A 21299-nucleotide genomic window follows, 5' to 3' on the forward strand; every position below is an offset into this window, starting at 1 on the left:
ACAAGGACTCCCCAAAATACATAAACATCACAGAGTGCCCCCCATGAGACCCATTGTATCAGGGAGGGGCTAGTGTACTGAACCTTTGTCCATTTTTGTGGAGCACCACCTTAAAACTGTGTTGAAAAAGAATGTTTATATACTAATTGATACAAAACAGTTTTTAAAATATCTGTATGCATTTTGTAAGAGTATAGCTGTGGAGGATAAATGGCTCATGATTACGTTGGATGTGAAATCTCTATTCACAGTCATCCCTAATAGTAAAGGTGTTGAGCTCTTCAAACAGTATTTAATGGACGACGAAACATATGATGTACAAGTTATTGATTTATTATCACTGTTGATTGAACTGATATTAGAGAACAATATCTTTTTGTTTGAAGGAAATTTATATAGACAAAATGAGCACTTCATGTGCAAATGGTTACGCAAATATTGTTATGGCTATGTGGGAGAAAGATTTCCTACTCACTGAGATGGGAATGCATCTGATGTTCTACAGGAGATTTGTGGATGATCTCTTTATTTTATGGGGAGGTGATGTAGCCTCATTTCTGTCATTCTTCCACAAAATAGATAATAATACCAGCTTCCATAAATTTTCATTGAAGCATTCCTATGATGGTATAGAATATCTGGATGTCAGGATACTTCAAAAAGATAGAGGTGTTCTGGAAACTGAAATCTATAGGAAAGAATGTTATAGGAATAGCTATCTCCATAGACAGAGCATGCACCCGAGACATATATTTAAGAACACTGTAAGAGGCCAAGGACTGAGAACATCAAGACTCACAGCTAATCAAACTAAGTATGAGGAAGAGATCAAGAACATGAAGGAAAGGTTCATACATAGAGGGTACAGTGAAAAAGAGATACAACAGTCATTAGTAGGTCTATCTGAGGCAAGGGAAGGAACAGGTAAGCCATATTTTTCAGATATGGATACCATCATAGATGGAGGAACTGTTAGTCAGAAACCTATGAGAGTACAAATATCCTACGCGAGTAACCTTAGATCTCTACAGGAAGTATATCAAAAAAACTGGAATATACTATGTGCTGATGAAGATGTTAAAAGGCTGGTAGGTGAGACCCCGAGATTTGCTTTTAAGAATAAAAAATGTATAAAAAGATTATTATGTGGACCACAAACCCATGGAAACAATGCAGTCAGATATGGAAACTTCCCCTGTAATAAATGTAATTACTGCACCTTCGTTTACACTGGAAGTAGATTTCTACATTCAGATCTAAAGAAGGAGTTTACCTTCAGAATATTAGCTAACTGTTAGAGTATGAATATTATATATTTGGCTCACTGCACAGTCTGTCCTGCCTTCTACGTTGGAATGACAATGCGAAGGCTGAGAGACCGGATGAGGGAGCATATATGTGATATCACCAGAGGAATAGAGACAAATGCCTTAGCCAGGCATGTGAGGGACCATGATGAGACACACACATTTTTATTTTTAGTAATAGATAAGGTCTGTACTGACAATAGAGGTGGAGATGTTAGGAATAGAGTAGAAACTAGGGAAGTAAAATGGATTATAAGGCTACAAGCTAACATTGAGGTAGGCCTGAATGACAAAATTAATATTAAACCTATTCTTCTAAATAGAGATTTAAAGAAATAGTAGGTAGTACCCCCCCTCCCCCCTCAACATTTTATACTTTTTTATACTTTTATATTTTATGCATTAAGTTGTATGATGTGATATGCTGTTTCTATTGTCAAGCTGTTTTTAATTTTAAGCTTTTAAAAATGTTCACACTAGGTATAAAACTTTTTATACTAGTTATATGGTTTTAAGGATTAATTGGGTAGTTGATAGCAATGATAAGCTTGGTATAAATGCTGTGTTTTACTGTTCCTTGATTGTCTTATGAAGTGGTTGGTGCCACGAAAGCGCTCACCTCTTTTACTAATAAAGCTGTTATTCTACATAGCCGTGGCTGCTACCTCCTGCTTTGTTTTTTACTGTATATTTATTACAAAGCCCATGCGTAGGCTTGTTGCAGTAAGTTGCACAACAATGACAAAACAAGATGTCAAGTAAAGAGAAAGAACAGTAAAATTATCACACAAGAAAAAAAAATAAAGGCAAAACAATTGATGACACTGGCATTGTTTGATATTGCAACAAAATTTGTAAGCATGGAGTAAACTGGTTTAAATATTAACAGAAATGTATATTAAAATTGATTAGATGCATGAAAACTTACTGCCATAAGTACAGCCTAAGGCATTTGTTAAAAAGTTCATCAGCTAGAATAAGTTGCATTCAAAGTTGTAGAGTATTACAGAAGTATGATGCAAGAAAGGAAGAAGGAATTTTGCCCTGAATGGTTCAGATGGAGTTATGGTATTTCTGACTGAGCCATGTGCATGTTAGTGGATCCTTTATAAAATTTTCTAGCTGTGAATGTTCCAAAAATATGTATGACTAGTCACCAAGTACCTCTCCTATAAATCTCTGTCACTCAGAAATGGCAGTAAAGATTATTTCACCTTGGTCTAGAAGGTGTATAAAAACATAAAGAAGCAGTGCCAACCAAAAAAAGAACAAAAAAATCTAAAAATGCACAACATTTTGGTGTATCAAGGGGCAAAAAGTAGATTACCATTCTATCCCTGAATAACTGTTCCCCTCAAACAAAATTCCTACATCTTTAAAGAATAAAACCATAGTTCCTAATGGACTTAATAAGAAAGTTAATTGGAAGTATTTAACAAGATTTGATTAATTACGTGATTTTATTTGATTCCAGTTTGCCAGTTTCTTTGAAGGCAGTTGTGCCAAGATGCTAGAGGTAGATACGTAAAGAGAGTTTGCTGTTGTGTCATATTTTCTTGTTATGAAAATATAGTTTCTAATATAAGTCCCTTGACTGAGGATTAAACTAGGACCCACCTGCATTCTTTGTCATTGTCACTATCCCTGGGCCAAGAAGGAATCACTGGATAGCTAGATATCTGTTTTATCCCAATAATAATTGTTTCTCCTTTCAACTAAAAACACATCATAATGGTGAGTCTTCTGAACACACAAACATCCAATGCAAAACAAATGACTAACCTAGTACTGTGTTGTATTAACAACTCAGTGAGAAAGGAGACCACTGCCATTGATCTTCATTATCTTTTTGCCATTGCCTTGCATCCTGATAGAGCTTCCTTGAAACATCTGTTGAGTCACTTACTAGAAGATGGTAGAGTTTCTCTGATGCCTTGTTCCTTGCCATTGTGATTGCTCTCTTAGCCTCTTATTTTAACAAACCTGATCTATCTTGTCTACCTCCAATTTTCACCCACATTCCTTTTTTGATATTCCTGAACTTATTCATTGTACTCTCAACTTTCCTTATGTACCTTATTTCCATATTTTACTTGCCACCGTATTTATTATATCATCTTTACACATACCGATTTGAGACTCTTATCATTCTTCTTCAGCCCCATCTGTTTCCTCTTCTTCCTGAGATGTTTGACCTCTTATGACTTTGCTTGCGTGAACTTCCAAGTCTACATCCTAGTATCTGTTGACCATTAGACCCTTCTCTGACTACTACTTCTAGTCTACAGTGTCATTCCAAAATGATCTCTTAAATCATTCCTACTGTACCTTTCCAAGAATTGCACACATTGAAAATATTACAGTAGATTATGCAAACATAAAGCAGTGGTTATGAAGTCTCACAGTAGTTTCTGCCCATACAACATAATCAATAAAACAACTGTAGTGCAATGATTTACAGTAATTTCTTTATAGAGCAATTTCAATGAAGGATCTGATTTGACTCTAAAATTATGAGAATATGAAACAAACATGACACTAACTGTTAAGATAAAGAGATGAATTTAGAGTTCTTCTTGCTACCCATATAGGTTCATAGGTGTTTACTAGGCTAACAACCACAAGGGCCTTTTAAGCCTAGCTATGCATCCCAAATCTCTGACAAGTTCTGGTACCCTTGGTAAGTGTAAGCAGGGGCTTGAGAGTTGAAACATTTACAAGCAGGGGACTGGCAGATGAACCATTTACAGGTTGCTTGTGTCCATTCGAGGTGTAGGTGCCAAGCCAAGGATGAAATTCCTGTTTCCCATGCTGTTGTCCAAGTTACACTTGAATTGGGTTAGGAAGGAACTCTGCTTCATATGGATGAAACATGACCTCTCAGGCCCTCTGGAATTTCTGTTTAACTGTAGCCTCCAAACCAGTTTCATGCCTCATGAATGGAAAACAGCAACAGTCATTTCTCTGCACAAAAGTGGGCCATCTACAGATCCTAGAAACTACAGACCCATAAGTATCACTAGTTCTATATGCAAAGCCGTAGAAAGAATTATCATGGAAATGATCAATAATGACATAGTAAACCTCCTGACACTGGACCCAACCCAGTGTGGTTTCATTGATCATGCCTACTCATCCTGGTGGACTTCTTTGAGAAGGTCACCAAAGCAATGGATGAGAGCAAAATTGTTCACACTGCTTACCCTGACCTGGCCAAGGCATTTGACACAATACCCCACTCGGACATTGTTGACAAACTTAAGAGGTTAGGCATAAACCTGTATATCACCCGGTGGATAGACAACTCTCTCGCAGACAGGACCCAGGAAGTTAAAATTGGGGAGCCCACCTCTACAAAGCGGCCAGTCACAAGTGGCATCCCTCAGGGATCAGTCCTTGGACCATTTCTTTTGGCATTTACTTCTCTGAAGTCAAGGCCAATGTGAATGGTCTCTGGCTGACTAAATTTACAAATGAGTGCAAATTAGAATCTGTCATTGAATCTCACACAGACACAAATGTTCTCCTGGAAGGGCTGACACAGACAAACAACTGGTGTCAGAACAATGGACTAAAACTAAATGCCAAGAAATGCATACTAGAATCCTTTGGGAAGTCATCCACCCCTGATAACTATCATATTGACAGCACACCCCTTAGAGTTGACCCAGTAATAACGGACTTGGGAACACACACATACAGTAATCTAGCCTTTGATCGTCACGTGTCTACACTAGTGAGGAAGCCATTCTATATTGCGCAGCTTATAAACAAAGGTATAACATTTAGGTATAATTGATTGGTAAAGCCTATTCCCCTTCCTGCTATGTAAAATAAACTTAATCAATGCTCAAAACTTCCTTGCTCAAGTATCTCTTAACCTGTTTTGGTTTAACCTTAATATCATGTCACACTTTGCAAAGTCTATATGACATAAAGTAAAATAATCTCGTGGCAGTGAAAAAGGGGATGTTAAAGTTCAGTCCTGCTAGTGTGATCAGAAGATAAAAATGTTAGGTGACATTGCCGTTTAAGAACATCTAGCTAAAAATAACAAGTTTCACTGGCTTCAGTGGAACCACCCACAGTCTGTCTGGGGATGCCATCTGCTCAATAATTGAGAAACCACATTTCACAATTTATCTTACTAGAATAATTTTATTTATAGCAGCATCACAGAATAAAGCACTATACTAGCTTAAAGCAAGCCAATACCCCAAAATAATCAAAGTCTTGTACTGTCATGCAAAGTACAATTTAATATGTAAGTGAACACTCAAAACATCTTTAATTCTAGACTACATATGGGTAAATTGCCAGGGCTCTAGTTAGTCCCCCAGTTATCAAATGTCTCCTTTTTTTTCATACTCACACTCCAGATCTGAAGCAGAATTTCTGTTCTAATGTCATCATCTTAATCATTGTTTTATGCTTGGTTTGTTGTTTGTTTGTCTTTCGGCTTTTCCCGGTTAGGGATCGCCACATCGGAACTCCGGTCCGCTAATGATTGGCAGTTGTTTTTTATGGTGTCGAGTTGCCAGCCCGATGCCCAACCTTCAACGAAGGCACGCCCATTCAACGCATGTCTTTCGAACGCCCACTCGGCTGCTGGGAGGACATGCAGACTCCACACAGAAGGCACTCTCAACCCAAGCTGAGAATCGAATAGGAGAACCTCTTGCTCTTGTTTTATGCTTGGTAGTTAACTAAAAAGGTGGCTCTGTGTTTAGGAAAGAGCTCTAACAAGTTTTCTATATATCTTCTCTCTTTCTGTCCTGGGGTTGAATCAGACAGCTGTGATGGCTACCCTCATATATCTCCCAGGGCAGAGTAAATTGTTTTATCCTTTGGACACTCTTCAAAGGATAAAACAATTTACTCTGCCCTCATATATCTCCCAGGGCAGAGTAAATTGTTTTATCCTTTGAAGAGTGTCCTACTGTGAAAAGGAGGTAATGGGGCTGTCTGAAAGGAATCATTGTGAGTTGTGCAGGAGAAAAGAGTTGCAGTCACAGTGTAGACTGCCTACTTTATTTCATTACTAGCTGTAAAGTAGAGCTGTTCATTCAAGTGCTCACTGAGTAATCTTTGCTGCAGAGGATCTGACACATCAATTTTAATAATGCAGCCAGAAACCCAAAGAGCAGACAAAATCTTACCCTTGAAGGCAATATTTTCCAACTGGATGAAGACTGGTCTTATCATTTAGCCTGTCCAATTGAGAATAAAGGCTTTGCGTGCCATCTCAATTTTTATTTCAAATACTGGAATGCCATCCCAGAGCACTAGCATCTTTCTCCTACTGCCCTTTCCTTTTTCAGGTACACCAGTGAATCTCACTTTTTCCCCGCAGCCTTGATCTTTCAGATTTATGTTAGCTTCTAGTACTTCCAGGCAATAGTGTGCAGACCCTTTTGAGGTGCGTAATATCCCCAAGGTCAGTGCCTATGTTGTAAAATGGTTAGATTCCTTAGAATCTTTTGTAAGTGTATCATTGATTTCTGCAGTGTTTTTTCAGCCTGTTTTATATAGATAGATATGCTGAAAGATGCTTGCTAGCAAGTTGACAAGAGCAAGGTTTTATTTGCAGATCATATGTACACAGGTTTTAATAACCATTGTATTTCGTTTGCATATTGTGCAAGACCATACAGCCCTACACAGTACACAAATTGTTATGAACACCATCAGCAGTTTTGCAGGAAATAGTGTTAAGATATCTAAGTTTTAGAATTTGAATCAAAGGCCATCCTTTCCTTCACTTTGGACCTCAATAGCAGAAAAGAAACTGCCCTATCTAATCTTAAATGTCTGCAGTTAATGGGGGAAGGGGGGTGGACCAAGCAACTCTAAGTCTCAGTGCTGTATCCCTGTATGACAGAAGTTTTACCACAAGTGACACACGTCTTTGATGAGGCTAGGTGTGTGATAAATAATGGACACTGAGCCCTTTGCAGTCTATAAAGGTACCTGGTAAAGGTATATTCTTTTGGAATCCAGCTAGTTAAGAATAAAAGCATATTATTGCTTTAGGCCATTTCTCGATGACCATAAATCTGTACCTCAGTCATCTAAAACCAGTTCATGTGATCTTTATAGTTTTCTGGCAAAGATGGATTTTGTTGCAATAAAAACAAGTTTGCAATTCATCTTAGTGTAATTTGATATCCACACTAGACCCACTGTTCTTTATTTTTGTTCATCCACAAATTGTTTTAATTTTAGATGTTGTGAATCAGAGTTAGACAGCAAATTATCTGTTTAAGCAGGTAATTTCTGAAAAGTTTTATAGGTTTTCTTTTATATGTAATTTGATACTGGAGTTCATAGGAGACTGCCTTCCATTCATCAAGGCAAACAATTTCTCATCATTCAGAGCTTGAAGTCAATCTTTTGGCCAAAAACATTAACAGTTCTTGAATTCTGACACTAAAGTTATTCTCCACCAAACATACACCACTGGAAAGCAGAGTCCTTGGACAAATGGAAATACTTGAATAAACGGAAAAAACGTATTTAACGCAGTCAAGCACAGAAACGTTTTCATCACACCTAGACTTCATCAGATTAAAAGAACATTACCTTCCCCCCTGCCTTTTATACTTCCTGTAGTTGTCACTAACCAATCAAGTAAAATACTTCATTAAACTCGGTTAATATACAAAGTTAAAAAACTTCACATAAACAACCCTGTGCAATTTACCAACTTAATTTTCAATATAATCATAAAATTCATGTACAAAATGTTAATAAAACAGTTAAAATACATTACAATACAAATAAAAAAAGCATTATATGAAGTTTTTTAACTATGTATGTTAACTGAGTTTAATGAAGTATTTTACTTGATTGGTTAGTGACAACCACAGGAAGTTTAAAAGGCAGGGGGGGAAGGTAATGTTCTTTTAATCTGATGAAGTCTGTGTGACGAAAATGTTTCTGTGCTTGACTTTGCATTAATTAAAGAATTCTTTTCCGTTTATTCAAGTATTTCCATTTGTCCAAAGACTCTGCTTTCCAGTGGTAAATGTTTGGTGGTTACTAATGAATTTTACATAATTTATTTCCTTCTTTTTTTGCTACTAAAGTTATTCTGATTAGTATTAAAAGTAGTTAACAGTCTTTCTGTAGTTGCAATATACTCTATGCATATGTGTGTGTGTGTGTGTGTGTATATATATATATATATATATATATATATATATATATATATATATATAGATATATATATCTATATATATATATAGATATATATATATATATATATATGACACTGCTGCTAGAATGACAGAGTTTTAAGTGGTCATAAAAGTATATGTTCTGGGTACAAATGTCAGAGGGTAAGTAAAATAATATGGGAAAGGTCAGATATTTATTATATTGCTCATTGTGACATAAAAGACAACTGGTGGTTATGCATTGCAATGATCATAATCTCAAGCATTTGATATCCATGAAACCACAACTGCACACGTGATGTGAGATCCACTTACCTTAATAGTCCTTTTTCTACATGCTGTTTGTAAAGAGAGATAAACATGGGATTAAGGCAAGGAGGGGAATGCACTGATGACCACTGTGAGTAAGAAAAATAAAACTCCAAAATGGGAGAAGAGCAATTAGACTTTCTCCAAGGTAACTCGTGTTCATTATTACTATACTCAGATTGTCAAGTATTTTGTTAGAGTGGGATCTGTCTTAATTCTACAATAGAAAAAAAATTTAAAAAATGGTACCTGTTGTGCTTTCTATTGTTTTATGTTGAAATATTTTAACGCAGATAATATACTTTTGAGGGCAGGACTAAATGTATTCATTTGATAAAAATTGGTAAAACTTGTTAAAAAACAAACCAGCTGTTATAGTTTGTTCTTTTGATATATACAAATATGTACAGGTCATACCTTTCAACCTCTTAGCACAGGAAATCTGGACAAATCTAAACATAATGGGAGAATAAAGGACCAAAATCAAAAGAGAATTTTAAATATTTGGTCTTATAAACTTAGAAAGTTGCTAGAGTAATAGGTTCTACATTGAAGAAAAATGCCTGCTGTTATTTAATGACTTCAATACTCACTGATTTGCTAGAAAACCACAAATATTATGAAGAATGGACCAAAAATGTGAAACAAAAATCTGGACATTCTGTGAAAATCTAGTTAGTTCAAATATTTTTTTGACAATCACAGGGAAATGATGTCAGTTATTTGTGATTGGGTAAGCAATGTATTTAAACAGGTGCTAATTGCAGTATTTTGTATTCTGAGGAAGTCATCTACCAGACGAAAGCGCTTAATACTGCTGTGTTTGCTTGCACTGCTTTATCTTGGATGAACATTGTCTGTATTTTTTCTGGATTTGGAGTTTTCTGCTTATAAAGGATTTACCATCTACCAAGCGTCGCTTTTGTCTTGCAACAGTTGCCTTTTATTTTTCATTGTTTGTAAGACTCTACCTGTTTTCCTTAATTATTTAATCTGATACTGCAAAACTGATAAAGTTCTTAAATCTAAGTTTCTTATGTAGACAGTAGTAGGGTTTGTTTACAAACAGTTAATTTTCACAAAATAATTCTAGCATTCTGTGTATTTATTTTTTTGCATAGCTCAATAATTCATACTTGTTTGTTATTCTATCTTCAGGTCACCCTCGTTTCTTCAATCAGCTTACAACAGGTCTTGACATTGTTGGATTAGCAGGTGAATGGCTGACCGCAACAGCTAACACAAATATGTAAGTCATTAGACTTTGACATGTATCTTTTCTTGAGATCCTGATTGTATAGTATGTTTTAGCAGGCTGCTGGGTAATTTCTCCACTGTTGTATGGAAAAAATCTTACACGTTAAAAATTTTAACAATCATATGTGTAAATGTGTTGCATCTGACATATGCAGGAGGTCTGTAGGACAGTCGTAATATACAGTTTGTAAAAAAATTATAGGTATAGTCGGATTCCTATTACAAGAACGAAAGTTCACTGCTTCGAACTTGTAATAGGAAACCTCACTTCTGCGAAAGTTCACTTTAACGAAAGTGAACTTTTGCGTAAGTGCACTTCACCGAAAACACCGCAGCACAGCGGAGGACATAAAAAACAAGCTATGTCCTCCACTATGGTGCGATCATCATGGACCTTAGGGTTAGGGCACGGGTTAGGGTAAGGGGATAGTTAGTAAAGCTATCCCGTTACCCTAACCCATGCCCTAACCCTAAGGTTCATGACTATCGCACCATAGTGGAAGACATTGCTGTGTCCTTCACTGCGCTGCAGTCATCACTGACCTTAAGGTTAGGGCACAGGTCATAGTAAGGGGATAGCCCATACTATGACCCATGCCCTAACCCTAAGGTCCGTGAGTACTGCATGGAAGTTCAGTACAACACCCGTTCTTTGTACTGAACTTCGCATAAGTGCACTTTCGATTAAGTGCACTTTCGCTGCAGTGAGCATTCCATGCACTATTTCAAATTAGTGAAAATTCGATCTAGTGTATGGAACCCGTATAGTCATATGTGGAGTGAGAATAGTGCAGTTTGTAAAATTAACTGGATATTTATAAGCATGTAGCTAGTGAGGTAATTGCAGTGGTAATGAGTTGTTCTAAACAAGTCCATATTTCCCTAGTGGAATATATATTTGTCAGGTATCATCACAAAGAATTCATATCTGAATATTTTAAAAGACAATTAATTAGCATGGGCACAGATGCTGTTAATGTAAAGATGTCATTAATGTTTATGTAGCAGTTACTTCTGATACTGCAGTTGTTTAAGAACCACAAACTGTTGCACCTGTATACTGAATCAAATTAAACTTAAACATCCCTGTATTTGTATAAGTAAACTGATCATTTTTAAAGGGAAGGAGAACAATAGTCATAAGTGACTCTATAGTCTGGCACACTGATGTCCCACACACCAGGCTGAACAAGGAGAAAATTACAGTCAGCAGCCTGTCTGGTGCCAGAATCCACCACATAATGCATGCACTCAAGTCACTCCACAACAATTACAAATTCGACTCTGTCATTGTTCATGTTGGAGTGAATGACTTGAGACGTACCTCCCTGAACTACATGAAAAGAGACATGGAAGAGCTCTCAGATCATGTGGCCCAGGCAGGTATGACCCTAGCCCTGAGTAACATCCTGCCTTTGCCCAGAATGATACCGTAGTGTAAGGACAAAATGATTAACTTCAACAATTGGCTAAGCTTCTGGTGTCATTCAAAGGGGATCCAGTATCTGTCTGCCTGGAAAGACATGTTCGACAAACCACGATGCTTTGCCAGAAATGGTCTGCACCTGTCACCCTTGGGATTCAGGTTACTGGCTAAAGCTCTTGCTAGCCCTATAGTGCCTTTTTATTAGGCAAGGTTCAAAGGATAAAACCACCACCGTAACAGATACAAGCATGCAAAATCTGAAGGTAATGCTACTCAATGCTAGAAGTCTAAACCTCAAAATGCACTCTCTCGAGGCACTCGTAAAAATGGCAAACATCGATATCTGTGCAGTAACTGAGACCTGGTTCAAAGCTCCAGAAAGCACCCCTGCAATACCAGGCTACAACTCTTACCACACTTTACGGCCACAAAACCAAGACCGAAACACTAAAGGTGGAGGAGTGTCCATATTCACCAAGGATATTCACACGTCCAGGCTAGTTGCCCAACACAATGCATCTGAAATTCTCCAGGTGCAGCTAACACTAGGTAAGACTGCAATCCAAATTGTAGCCTGCTACAGATCCCCCAAGATTCTCACTACATCTTTCTAAGCATACCTGAAAATATTAAGATACAACCAAACACCCTAATACTGGGTGATTTCAACTACCCTGCCATTAACTGGGAAAACTACTCGGGTATCAACACCTTTTCCCAACGGTTTGTGGAATTCATAAATTCAATGCCCTGGATCAACTAATCCATTGTTCCACCAGGAGCTCCAATAGCCTAGACCTGGTCATTACCAACATGGGAGATAGATTCTCCACACCAGTGGTCACCCCCTCATTGGTCAGGTCTGACCATAAGCAAATCACCCTTGACATCCACATCCTACCCCCACCACCCAGTAAGGAAACCTCCATATAAAACTTCTCCAAAGCCAACTTCATGCTACTTAAGTCAGAAGTGACAAACTTCATGACACCCATGCAGACGGGATCTGAAAGTTCGACTGCCGTATCCTATGCTAAGGCACTGTACGAACACATCCACTCGTGCATGAATTGTGCCATCCCAAATAGAACCAAGATGCTCTCCTCCAAAAAAAGGAAGCCAATCTGGTGGTCCCCAGCTATAAAAAAACTATACAACAGAAGGAAGAAACTGTTGCATAAAAGAGGAAAATCCCAGGATGCAAAAAACTCCCTTACCAGCCTCAGTAAGAAGCTGAGATCCCTCATAAAATCCTCAAAAGCTAGTTACGAAAATAAAAATGCCAATGATTCCAAAGACAACCAACCACAAGGCATTCTATAGTTATGTCAAGAATCTAAATGGCAATGTGCAGATCTGCTCTGAGCTACAACAGAATGGCATTAAATATACTGATCCCAAGGATATTGCCAATATCCTGGCAGATCAATTTAGTGCCAACTTCACCCCCCTCTCACCACCTAAAGGGCCCATCTCAATACCAAAAGATTGCCAAACTCCGGTAATCATGGCCACACATGTAGAAACCGCACTCTCCAAAGCTAAGAATACAGCATCCATTGGACCAGATGGCATCCCAAGCTGTGTACTACATGAACTACAAAATGAACTGGCACCTCACCTAAGTGTCATGTCTAATCATAGCCTCACCTCAGGCTTCATGCCCACTGAGTGGCGCATAGCTACAGTTATCCCACTGTACAAGGGGGGATCCACCTTGGATCCCAGGAACTACCGTCCCATCAGTCTGACGAGCCTGATCTGCAAGGGCATGGAACGCATTATCATGAAACTTATAAACAAAGACATTGGCAACCTTCAAACACTGGACCCCACCCAATTTGGGTTTGTGAAGGGCCGATCTTGTCTCCTGAACCTGATTGACTTCTTTGAATAAGTCTCCAGAGCTGTGGACGAGGGTAAGGCGGTCCACACACCCTATCTGGACCTCGCCAAGGCCTTCAACACCATCCACCACTCTGGAATCATAGATAAACTTACTAAGCTGGGCGTAAATCCCTACATCACTCGATGGGTTGCCAACTGGCTTACTGACAGAACCCAGACTGTAAAAGTAGCCGACTCCAAATCCAACTCCAGACAAGTGACAAGTGGAGTACCTCAGGGTTCAGTCCTGGGACCGCTCTTGTTTGGCATCTACTTCTCTGATGTACAGGCCAACACTAAGAGACTCTGGCTAACAAAGTTCGCAGATGACTGCAAACTGGGAGCCATTATTGAATCCCCAAATGATGTGGATATTTTACAAAAGGGCCTTAGAGAAAAAGATGGTTGGTGCCAGAGCCATGGGCTTAAGCTTAATGCCAAGAAATGTATAGTTATCCCCTCTGGAAAAAAACATGTACCCTTGAATTACCACATAGGTGGCAGTACACTTAACATCAAAAGTGTGATGAGAGACTTAGGGACACATGTTGACATTGGTCTCACCTTCGATAGCCACATCGCCACAACAGTCAGGATATCCTTCAATGTGGCACACCTCATCACTAAGGGATTTTCGTTCAGAAAAAAGGAGGTCATTGTCCCACTGTACTCAACCCTCATTAGACCCATTATAGAGTATAACGCCCCGTTTGGTATGTACCTCACAAGACATCTGCAACAGCTGGAAAGTCTGTAGAAATACCTCACTAAAGGAATCAAAGGCCTAAAGCAGATGCCATTTGTTGACCGTCTAAAAAAATCTCCAGTTATACTCTGTGGAATATCGTCTACTCAGAGGTGATCTCTGCTTAACATACAAGGCCATGTCAAACCCTGAGCTGTTGGACATGCTCCACTTAAAGAAATCCCAATCCCTCAGAGACACACACTCCAGGGTTCTAAACCTTGTCATCACAATGAACAAAACATGTTGGAGGGATAGGTTCCTGACCCAGAGACTCCCCATACTCTGGAATAGACTGCCCATACATGTCAAGCAGAGTGCCTCCTTGGCCGTCTTCAAAAGAAACCTTGACGATTGGATGGGAGATAGTAAATTCACCCCAAGGATCATGTCAGTCGCCCTGCTAGACAGGGATCCAGGGATGTAAATATTGTGAGAAGAAATATCCAGGGAATTGTTATGGCTAGGCTGGTATAGGCCCTAGGCCCGATAGCCTAGTACCAACCTATGAACCTATATGGCAATGTAAGTAAGGTCAGAACCAAACTGGCTTTGGAATCTACTCAAGTGGTGAAAATGTCTACAGATTAACAATGCAAGTTCCAATACTCTAGTAGACTAGTAAAGTCCAAATCCCTATTCTGCACTGTTTTCATCTTCTGCATTACCTTGGACAAAAAATATAGAACTGTGTCAGGAAAATAGCAACCATTTTTCTGTTATTTTGGGATGTACACGACTATAATGAGTGAAGTGATGGCTAATTGTAATGATTTGTACCTTCATTCTGTTACAGATTTACATATGAAGTAGCACCTGTCTTTATTATAATGGAAGGTATTCTTCTAAAGAAAATGCATGAGAAAGTAGGCTGGCAGTCAGAGAAAGCAGATGGGATTTTTGCACCTGGTAAGTGGGACCTCTTCTTAAAATGCTACTTCAGTTTGTTTTCTGCCAGCATACTGTATGATCGTTTGCTGCTCACAAAATAAACTTGGCATCTCATTTTATTGCAAACCAGAAACAATTAACATATAACAACAATGACCTTCAGTGATGATCAGTGATATGACAGTGAAAAAAGTAGTAAGGTACACATTATCTGTAAATAAATTCATAAAAAAACTCAGAGCTTATCAACCTGAGGAGAAAATGTCATATATAGTTTGTAAAGTATCAACCTTGTTTAGACATAAACTAATGTATGGCATAAACTACATAATTATCAGTGGATACTTACATGAACAGCACTGATTATATGGCTAGAGTACTATAATGGTAAGAAAAGAGTGGCCTTTGCTGCAGTAGTCATTACACTGTATTGTCTAAGAGGTGACCATCATGTGGCTACTTTTCTCATTAGAGAGGATGTGAAGATAATATTATGTGATGGACCTTTACTGGTAAAATCTTATTTAAACACAATTTTATATATAGCTCTTTGATGAAGAGTTGATGAAGATCTTCCAACATACTGCAACAAAGAGATAATTAACTGCTGTTAAATGCACTATCCAGACTCTCTCATGCAGTTGAAAGATGCACGTGTTATGTGAGTCATTTAGTATCCAGCCCCAAACTTTACAGGGGATATTAAGCCCAACTTGCGATATGGGATGATAGGTGTGCCCATAGAAAGAACTTCATAAGATAGGAGTCTGTTACGTTGTCTTTGTACTCTACATTCCATGATTACTTTCAAAAACCAGGTTGTCTGCTTTTTTGTCATGTCCAATATTCATAATACACACATTTTACTTGGCGTTCTCATAGTTTAGAGATATTAATGAGCTACAAAGTATATCAAATTGTACTTCAAGTGGGCTATGCTGCCTAGAGGAAGATAATTTCTCCACAGTGCGTATTTGCTGCTTTGAGTGTAAAAACTACGTATGTTTTCAGTGGTAAGCAGTAGAACTGTACCATTCTAAGGTTGTCTGATGCTTTCCTTATTATCTTTTCCATCTGTGTAAGTCTTAGTACAGAGATGGTGTTCTCATGAAATGAAGCTTTTAATGGAAATGAGAAAACTGTATGTCTTAGTTGGAGGTGCTGCCAAACGTCTGTCAATGGTACAATGAAACAAATGTATGCGGCTTTCCTAGCGGTTGTACTAGCTGTGTGAAGATGTTCATCGTGTTACCCTGCTGCAGTCATCACACTTGGGTTATCCTGCCATCAGGCAGTCCCGCAGTCGGCCCGAATTCCCAAGTCTTGGTCTGGCGTCGGTTGCTGTCGCTTCTTCTCAGACGTCGGTGCGCCGGGATATATGAGAGGCATCCGACGCCATTTTCTTCAGTTTTTCTTGCCGCGCAGTGCCCGAAGCAGAAGCAGTTCGCAAGTGCCGGTCGGCCAACACCTGAGATTTTCGAATCGAGTTTCAGTCCGGAGTCTTCAAAGCTAAGTACCCCATTGGGGAACCTTTTTCTTGCCTCAGTCTGATGTCAGAAAAAGTTAACAATTGCATTTCTTGTGGGAAGCAAATACCACATAAGGACTTCCATTCTTTTTGTATACCTTGACTAGACCCAGACCACGACGTCACTGGTTGTCGGTTTTGTGCTAGGTTCAATAAGCGAACCATAAAGCGACGCATTGATTTCGCACGACACTACTTCGGTAGGAAATTTAATTACGCTATGCCGTCGGAGCAACCGACTACCGGCGTGCATAAAAAACACAAAGATAAAGAAAGGCAGCCTAGATCCAAGCCAGACTCTGAGGCCTCGGCTGGGCCGGTCGCCGGTTTTCCGGTTTTCAGTGAGGCGCCTACGCAGCCCCTGTCTACCGCTGAATTGGATCCCCAGACCGCTTCGGATTCTCCAGCAGAGAGTTCTAGGCCGACACAGCCATTTTCTTTAGGCCCTACCGACGACATTGCAGTAGGAGAAGCTGGTGCTGTAGAAACACCTTCGGTTTCTGAAGGTGTCTTCAGACCGACTACTCTCACCATAAAATCTTATGCTAAGCTTAAGACTCCTCTAAAACCAAAAAAAACTACACTTCAGTCTCCAGGTCAAGGCCCTATGCCTAAGAAACAGATGCTTAAAATGGCTGAAGATTTGATTTCTTTGATCAGGGGTTCCTAACCCCGCCCCCCTGACAAAAGGCCTAGACAAGAGGAAGATTATGCCTCCTCTGATCAAGTGTCTGTTTCCTCAGGCTCCTCTGAGGAACAGGATTACTCCTTTCCCCCTTATGAAGATTCTGATGCTGAAGACTCCATTCCCTCAGCTTCTCCCCCTGAAGACTATTCCTTTGGGGAAACCTTACATACCATGAGGGAACATTTCCACTGGGAAGGTCAGGACTACTCCGACTCAAAGAAAAGGCTCCGAGAGTTTCTTTTGCTCCCCCAGCACAGACCACTTGCTATCCCCCCAGTTTTAGACATTGTGGATGATGTTTTCTTAGAATCTAGTCTAAATCCAGATTCTCTGCCTCCTGCTCCAGCCAAACCAGATAGATACTATAGAGTGCCTGACTCACACAAATTCCTATACAAAAGCCCTGTTGCTGATCCAGAGACAATCTCCCAGGGTCCCAAAAGGGCTAAGGCTTCTATGGCTAAAAATCACATGCTTAAATACCAGCAATTCCTAATGTCTCAAATAAAACAAAAGATGGGCACGCACCCTCAACAGTCTGAATTCAAGAAATGCAGGATCTGTTGCACGCAGCTGAACAGGTGGGCAAACATACTTTACAATGTGGTTTTGATGCCTTGGAAGCTTCCTCTAGAGCAGCTGTTACTGGGTCTGTTATACGTAGGCATGCTTGGTTAAAGGAACAATCTCTGCCTGATCATGTTAAAGCAAAGTTACTAGATGCACCCTTACAGCAGGATGTCTTATTTGGGGTTAAAGCAGAGGAGGTTTTAAAGAAAATGGAGGATAAGGCAAAATCTATGCAGACGGTCAAAGATTTCTTACAGGTACAGCCCCCATGCTTCAGCAGAAATTGGCCAACAAAAAATCGGTCCTTTCCAGCTTCTGACAGACCACAGAGGGGTAAATACAGGCGCCCAAGGGGCAGAGGACAAGCACAAATCCCTTACAAACCTCACCAATGGGGCACTGCAACACAGAAGGGAGGAGAAGACAGGTCCCAAACTACTAGAAGGCAAACACAATGACTTAAATATCAAACTGCCAAGCAAACTCTCTTGGCAGCTCCCTTGGGAGGAAAATTAGCACTTTTTGCAGACAACTGGCGTATCGTCACAAAGGACAAATGGGTCCTAGACATTATCTCACAAGGATACAGATTCCATTTCCACACCTTGCCAAGGATAAAAGGAATGCCAAACCTGCCACAAAATCAATGGGCAGAGGCACAAAAACAAATTACAGCTCTCATGGACATGAGAGCCATTCATCTGGTACCTACACAGGAGCAAGGCCAAGGATTTTACTCAAGGCTCTTTCTAGTCCCCAGAAAGGACAATGCTTGGAGACCCATTATGGACCTTTCACTTTTAAACACCTTCTTGCAAGTACCCAAATTCAAGATGCTAACACTACAGCAACTTCTTCCCATGTTGGGCAAGAAAGCTTGGCTAGTAACGCTGGACCTCAAGGAGGCATACCTGCATGTCCCTATCAGACAAAATTGCAGAAGATACTTCCATTTCATTGCAGGTTCAACACATTGCCAATTCTCTGCACTGCCCTATGGCTTATCTACTGCATCCAGGGTCTTCACAAAATGCCTGGCACCAGTAATTGCATACTGCAGACAAAGAGGAATTCAATTATACCCATACCTGGATGACTGCCTCATCCAAGCAGAAAGCAAGGACATTCTCTTACAACACCTGTCTTTTGTAAAACATCTTCTAAGTTGCCTAGGGTACACAGTAAACGAAAAGAAATCAAAACTAGTGCCCTCACAAAGTATGACATTTCTGGGTGCCAGCTTGAATACAACGGCCCAGATGGCTTATCTGACGCCAGACAAACAACTACAATTAACTCCATACTGCAGAACAATGGCAACAAAGACCCAACTCCCTGCAAGAAAAATTCTGCAGGCCTTGGGCTTCATGGCATCTTGCATACTACTAATACCATTTGCAAAACTGAATATGAGGAAATTACAATGGTACCTAAATACCATATGGACTCAACACAGCCACAGCTTGGAAACAATGATACCTCTCATTCCCTGCCTTCAACAGGAGTTTCTATGGTGGTCACAGGCATGTCACCTCAACATGGGTCAGCCTTTCACCTTACCCCCAGCCAGGCAAACTATGACAACAGATGCATTGGACTATGCCTGGGGGGCACACATGGCAGGATGGTGAATTCAAGGCATATGGACTGCAGATCAAAGGAATCTGCACATCAATCAAAAAGAAATGCTAGCTGTACAAAATGCTCTGACAGCCTTCAAGGACTTCTTACATCCAGGACAGCTTATCATAAGGACATACAACACCACAGTAATGTGGTACATAAACAAGCAAGGGGGTACACACTCCTACTCTCTATGCAGGCAAGCAATGACCTTGTGGAACACAGCACTGGCTTACCAAGTTCAATTGCAAGCTCAATTCCTGCCAGGAAAAAAAGAACACATTGGCAGACGACCTAAGCAGAAACATCATGGATCCCCACGAGTGGAAACTGGATCCACAAGTATTTGCAATGATAACTCAAAAATGGGGGCTCCCAGACATAGACCTGTTTGCCAGCCCCCAAAACTATCAACTAACAAAATTTTGCGCAAGGACTTTTCACCATCAAGCTTGGAAATGCTGACAGTATATGCCTTTCCTCCATTACCCCTTCTCACAAAGTTGCTGCTGAAAGTCAGGATGGAGAGGCCCTGAATGATACTCATTGCCCCAGACTGGTCACACCAGCACTGGTACCCACTATTAAGGAATATGGCCCAGGGCCCACCATGGATTCTACCACAAATTACCCATCTGCTCACACAGCAAGACAATCAGATTCTACAGAGCCAGCTCAAAACCTTAAACTTGGCTGCATGGCAAATCACCTAAGCAACCAGCCAGCTCCTCTCTCACAAGCTGTTATGGATGTTATTCTGGAGGCCAGGAGGCCCAGCACCAGGAAAGCCTACTCAGACAAATGGAAAAGGTTTTGTGCCTGGAACCAAGCTAAAGGCCAAAATACCCTTCAGCCTGACATACTTCAGATTCTGCAATATTTAACTGAGATGTTACACAAAGGGCTTTCTTTTTCATCTATTAAAATCCATGCCTCAGCTATTTCAGCTCACTACAACACGGATCCTCCCTTATTTTCACATCCACTCCTAAGGCCGTTTCTCAGAGGGGCCAAAAACATTAGGCCTCCCAGGAGAGCACCAACACCTACTTGGGACCTCAACTTTGTTCTGGAAAAACTTACGCTACCTCCTTTTGAGCCAGCTTTCTCAGCTGACTTAAAGTTTATATCATGGAAGACTGCCCTGCTGCTAGCAATTACTTCAGCGAGAAGAGTTTCAGAGCTTCAGGCACTAATGGCAGTAGAGCCTTTCCTCATTTTTCATGAAGACAGAGTTTCTCTACGAACTAACCCCTCCTTTATGCCTAAGGTGGTATCCAGTGTGGCTCTAAATCAAACCATCCATTTACCCACCTTCTTTCCAAATCCACAGAACAAAGGAGAAAGACTCCTACATTCCTTGGACATTCACAGGCAGCTACATTACTACTTGGATAAACTAAGGTTTTCAGAAAATCTGACCAGCTTTTTGTATCCTATGCTACAGCACCACAAGGAAAGGCTATCTCAAAACAGACCATTACCAAATGGATAGGGCATTGCATACGTTTTTGCTACACCCACCATGGAAAACCAGTTCCTGCTAGCATAAGGCCTCACTCTACCAGGGCAGCAGCTACATCTACAGCCTTCCTCAGGGGGGTGCCAACCAAGGATATTCTGGAAGCTGCAACTTGGAGTTCAGTACACACCTTCACCAAACATTACCACTTACCACTTTACTCTAAGACTAGAGCTGGCTTCTCCACTGCAGTTTTGTAGGGCCTTCTAGCCTTCTCTAACCCTGTTTGACTCCACCTCTCATCCTTAGCTTTGGGATTCTACCCAAGTGTGATGACTGCAGCAGGGTAACACGATGAACATAGTACAGTTTTGTACCTGCCATAAATGTAGATGTTCAAGTGTATACCCTGCTGCAGTCCAGGTTAC

General features: G+C 40.1%; 1 protein-coding gene across 2 annotated transcripts in view; it reads left to right on the forward strand.

Moving 5' to 3' along the window:
• LOC122796581 (glutamate decarboxylase 1-like) overlaps window positions 1-21299 on the forward strand; it is a 1347171-nt gene that overhangs the window by 811123 nt on the left and 514749 nt on the right. For both annotated transcript variants that reach the window (XM_044065171.1, XM_044065170.1), the window contains exons 4-5: window positions 9953-10043; window positions 14906-15018. In XM_044065171.1, the coding sequence (XP_043921106.1) occupies window positions 9953-10043; window positions 14906-15018 (204 nt within the window). The remainder of the gene's footprint in view (window positions 1-9952; window positions 10044-14905; window positions 15019-21299) is intronic.

This window comes from Protopterus annectens, chromosome 3.part0 (assembly GCF_019279795.1).
Source record: "Protopterus annectens isolate FY-2018-M chromosome 3.part0, PAN1.0, whole genome shotgun sequence".
Classification (NCBI taxonomy): domain Eukaryota; kingdom Metazoa; phylum Chordata; order Ceratodontiformes; family Protopteridae; genus Protopterus; species Protopterus annectens.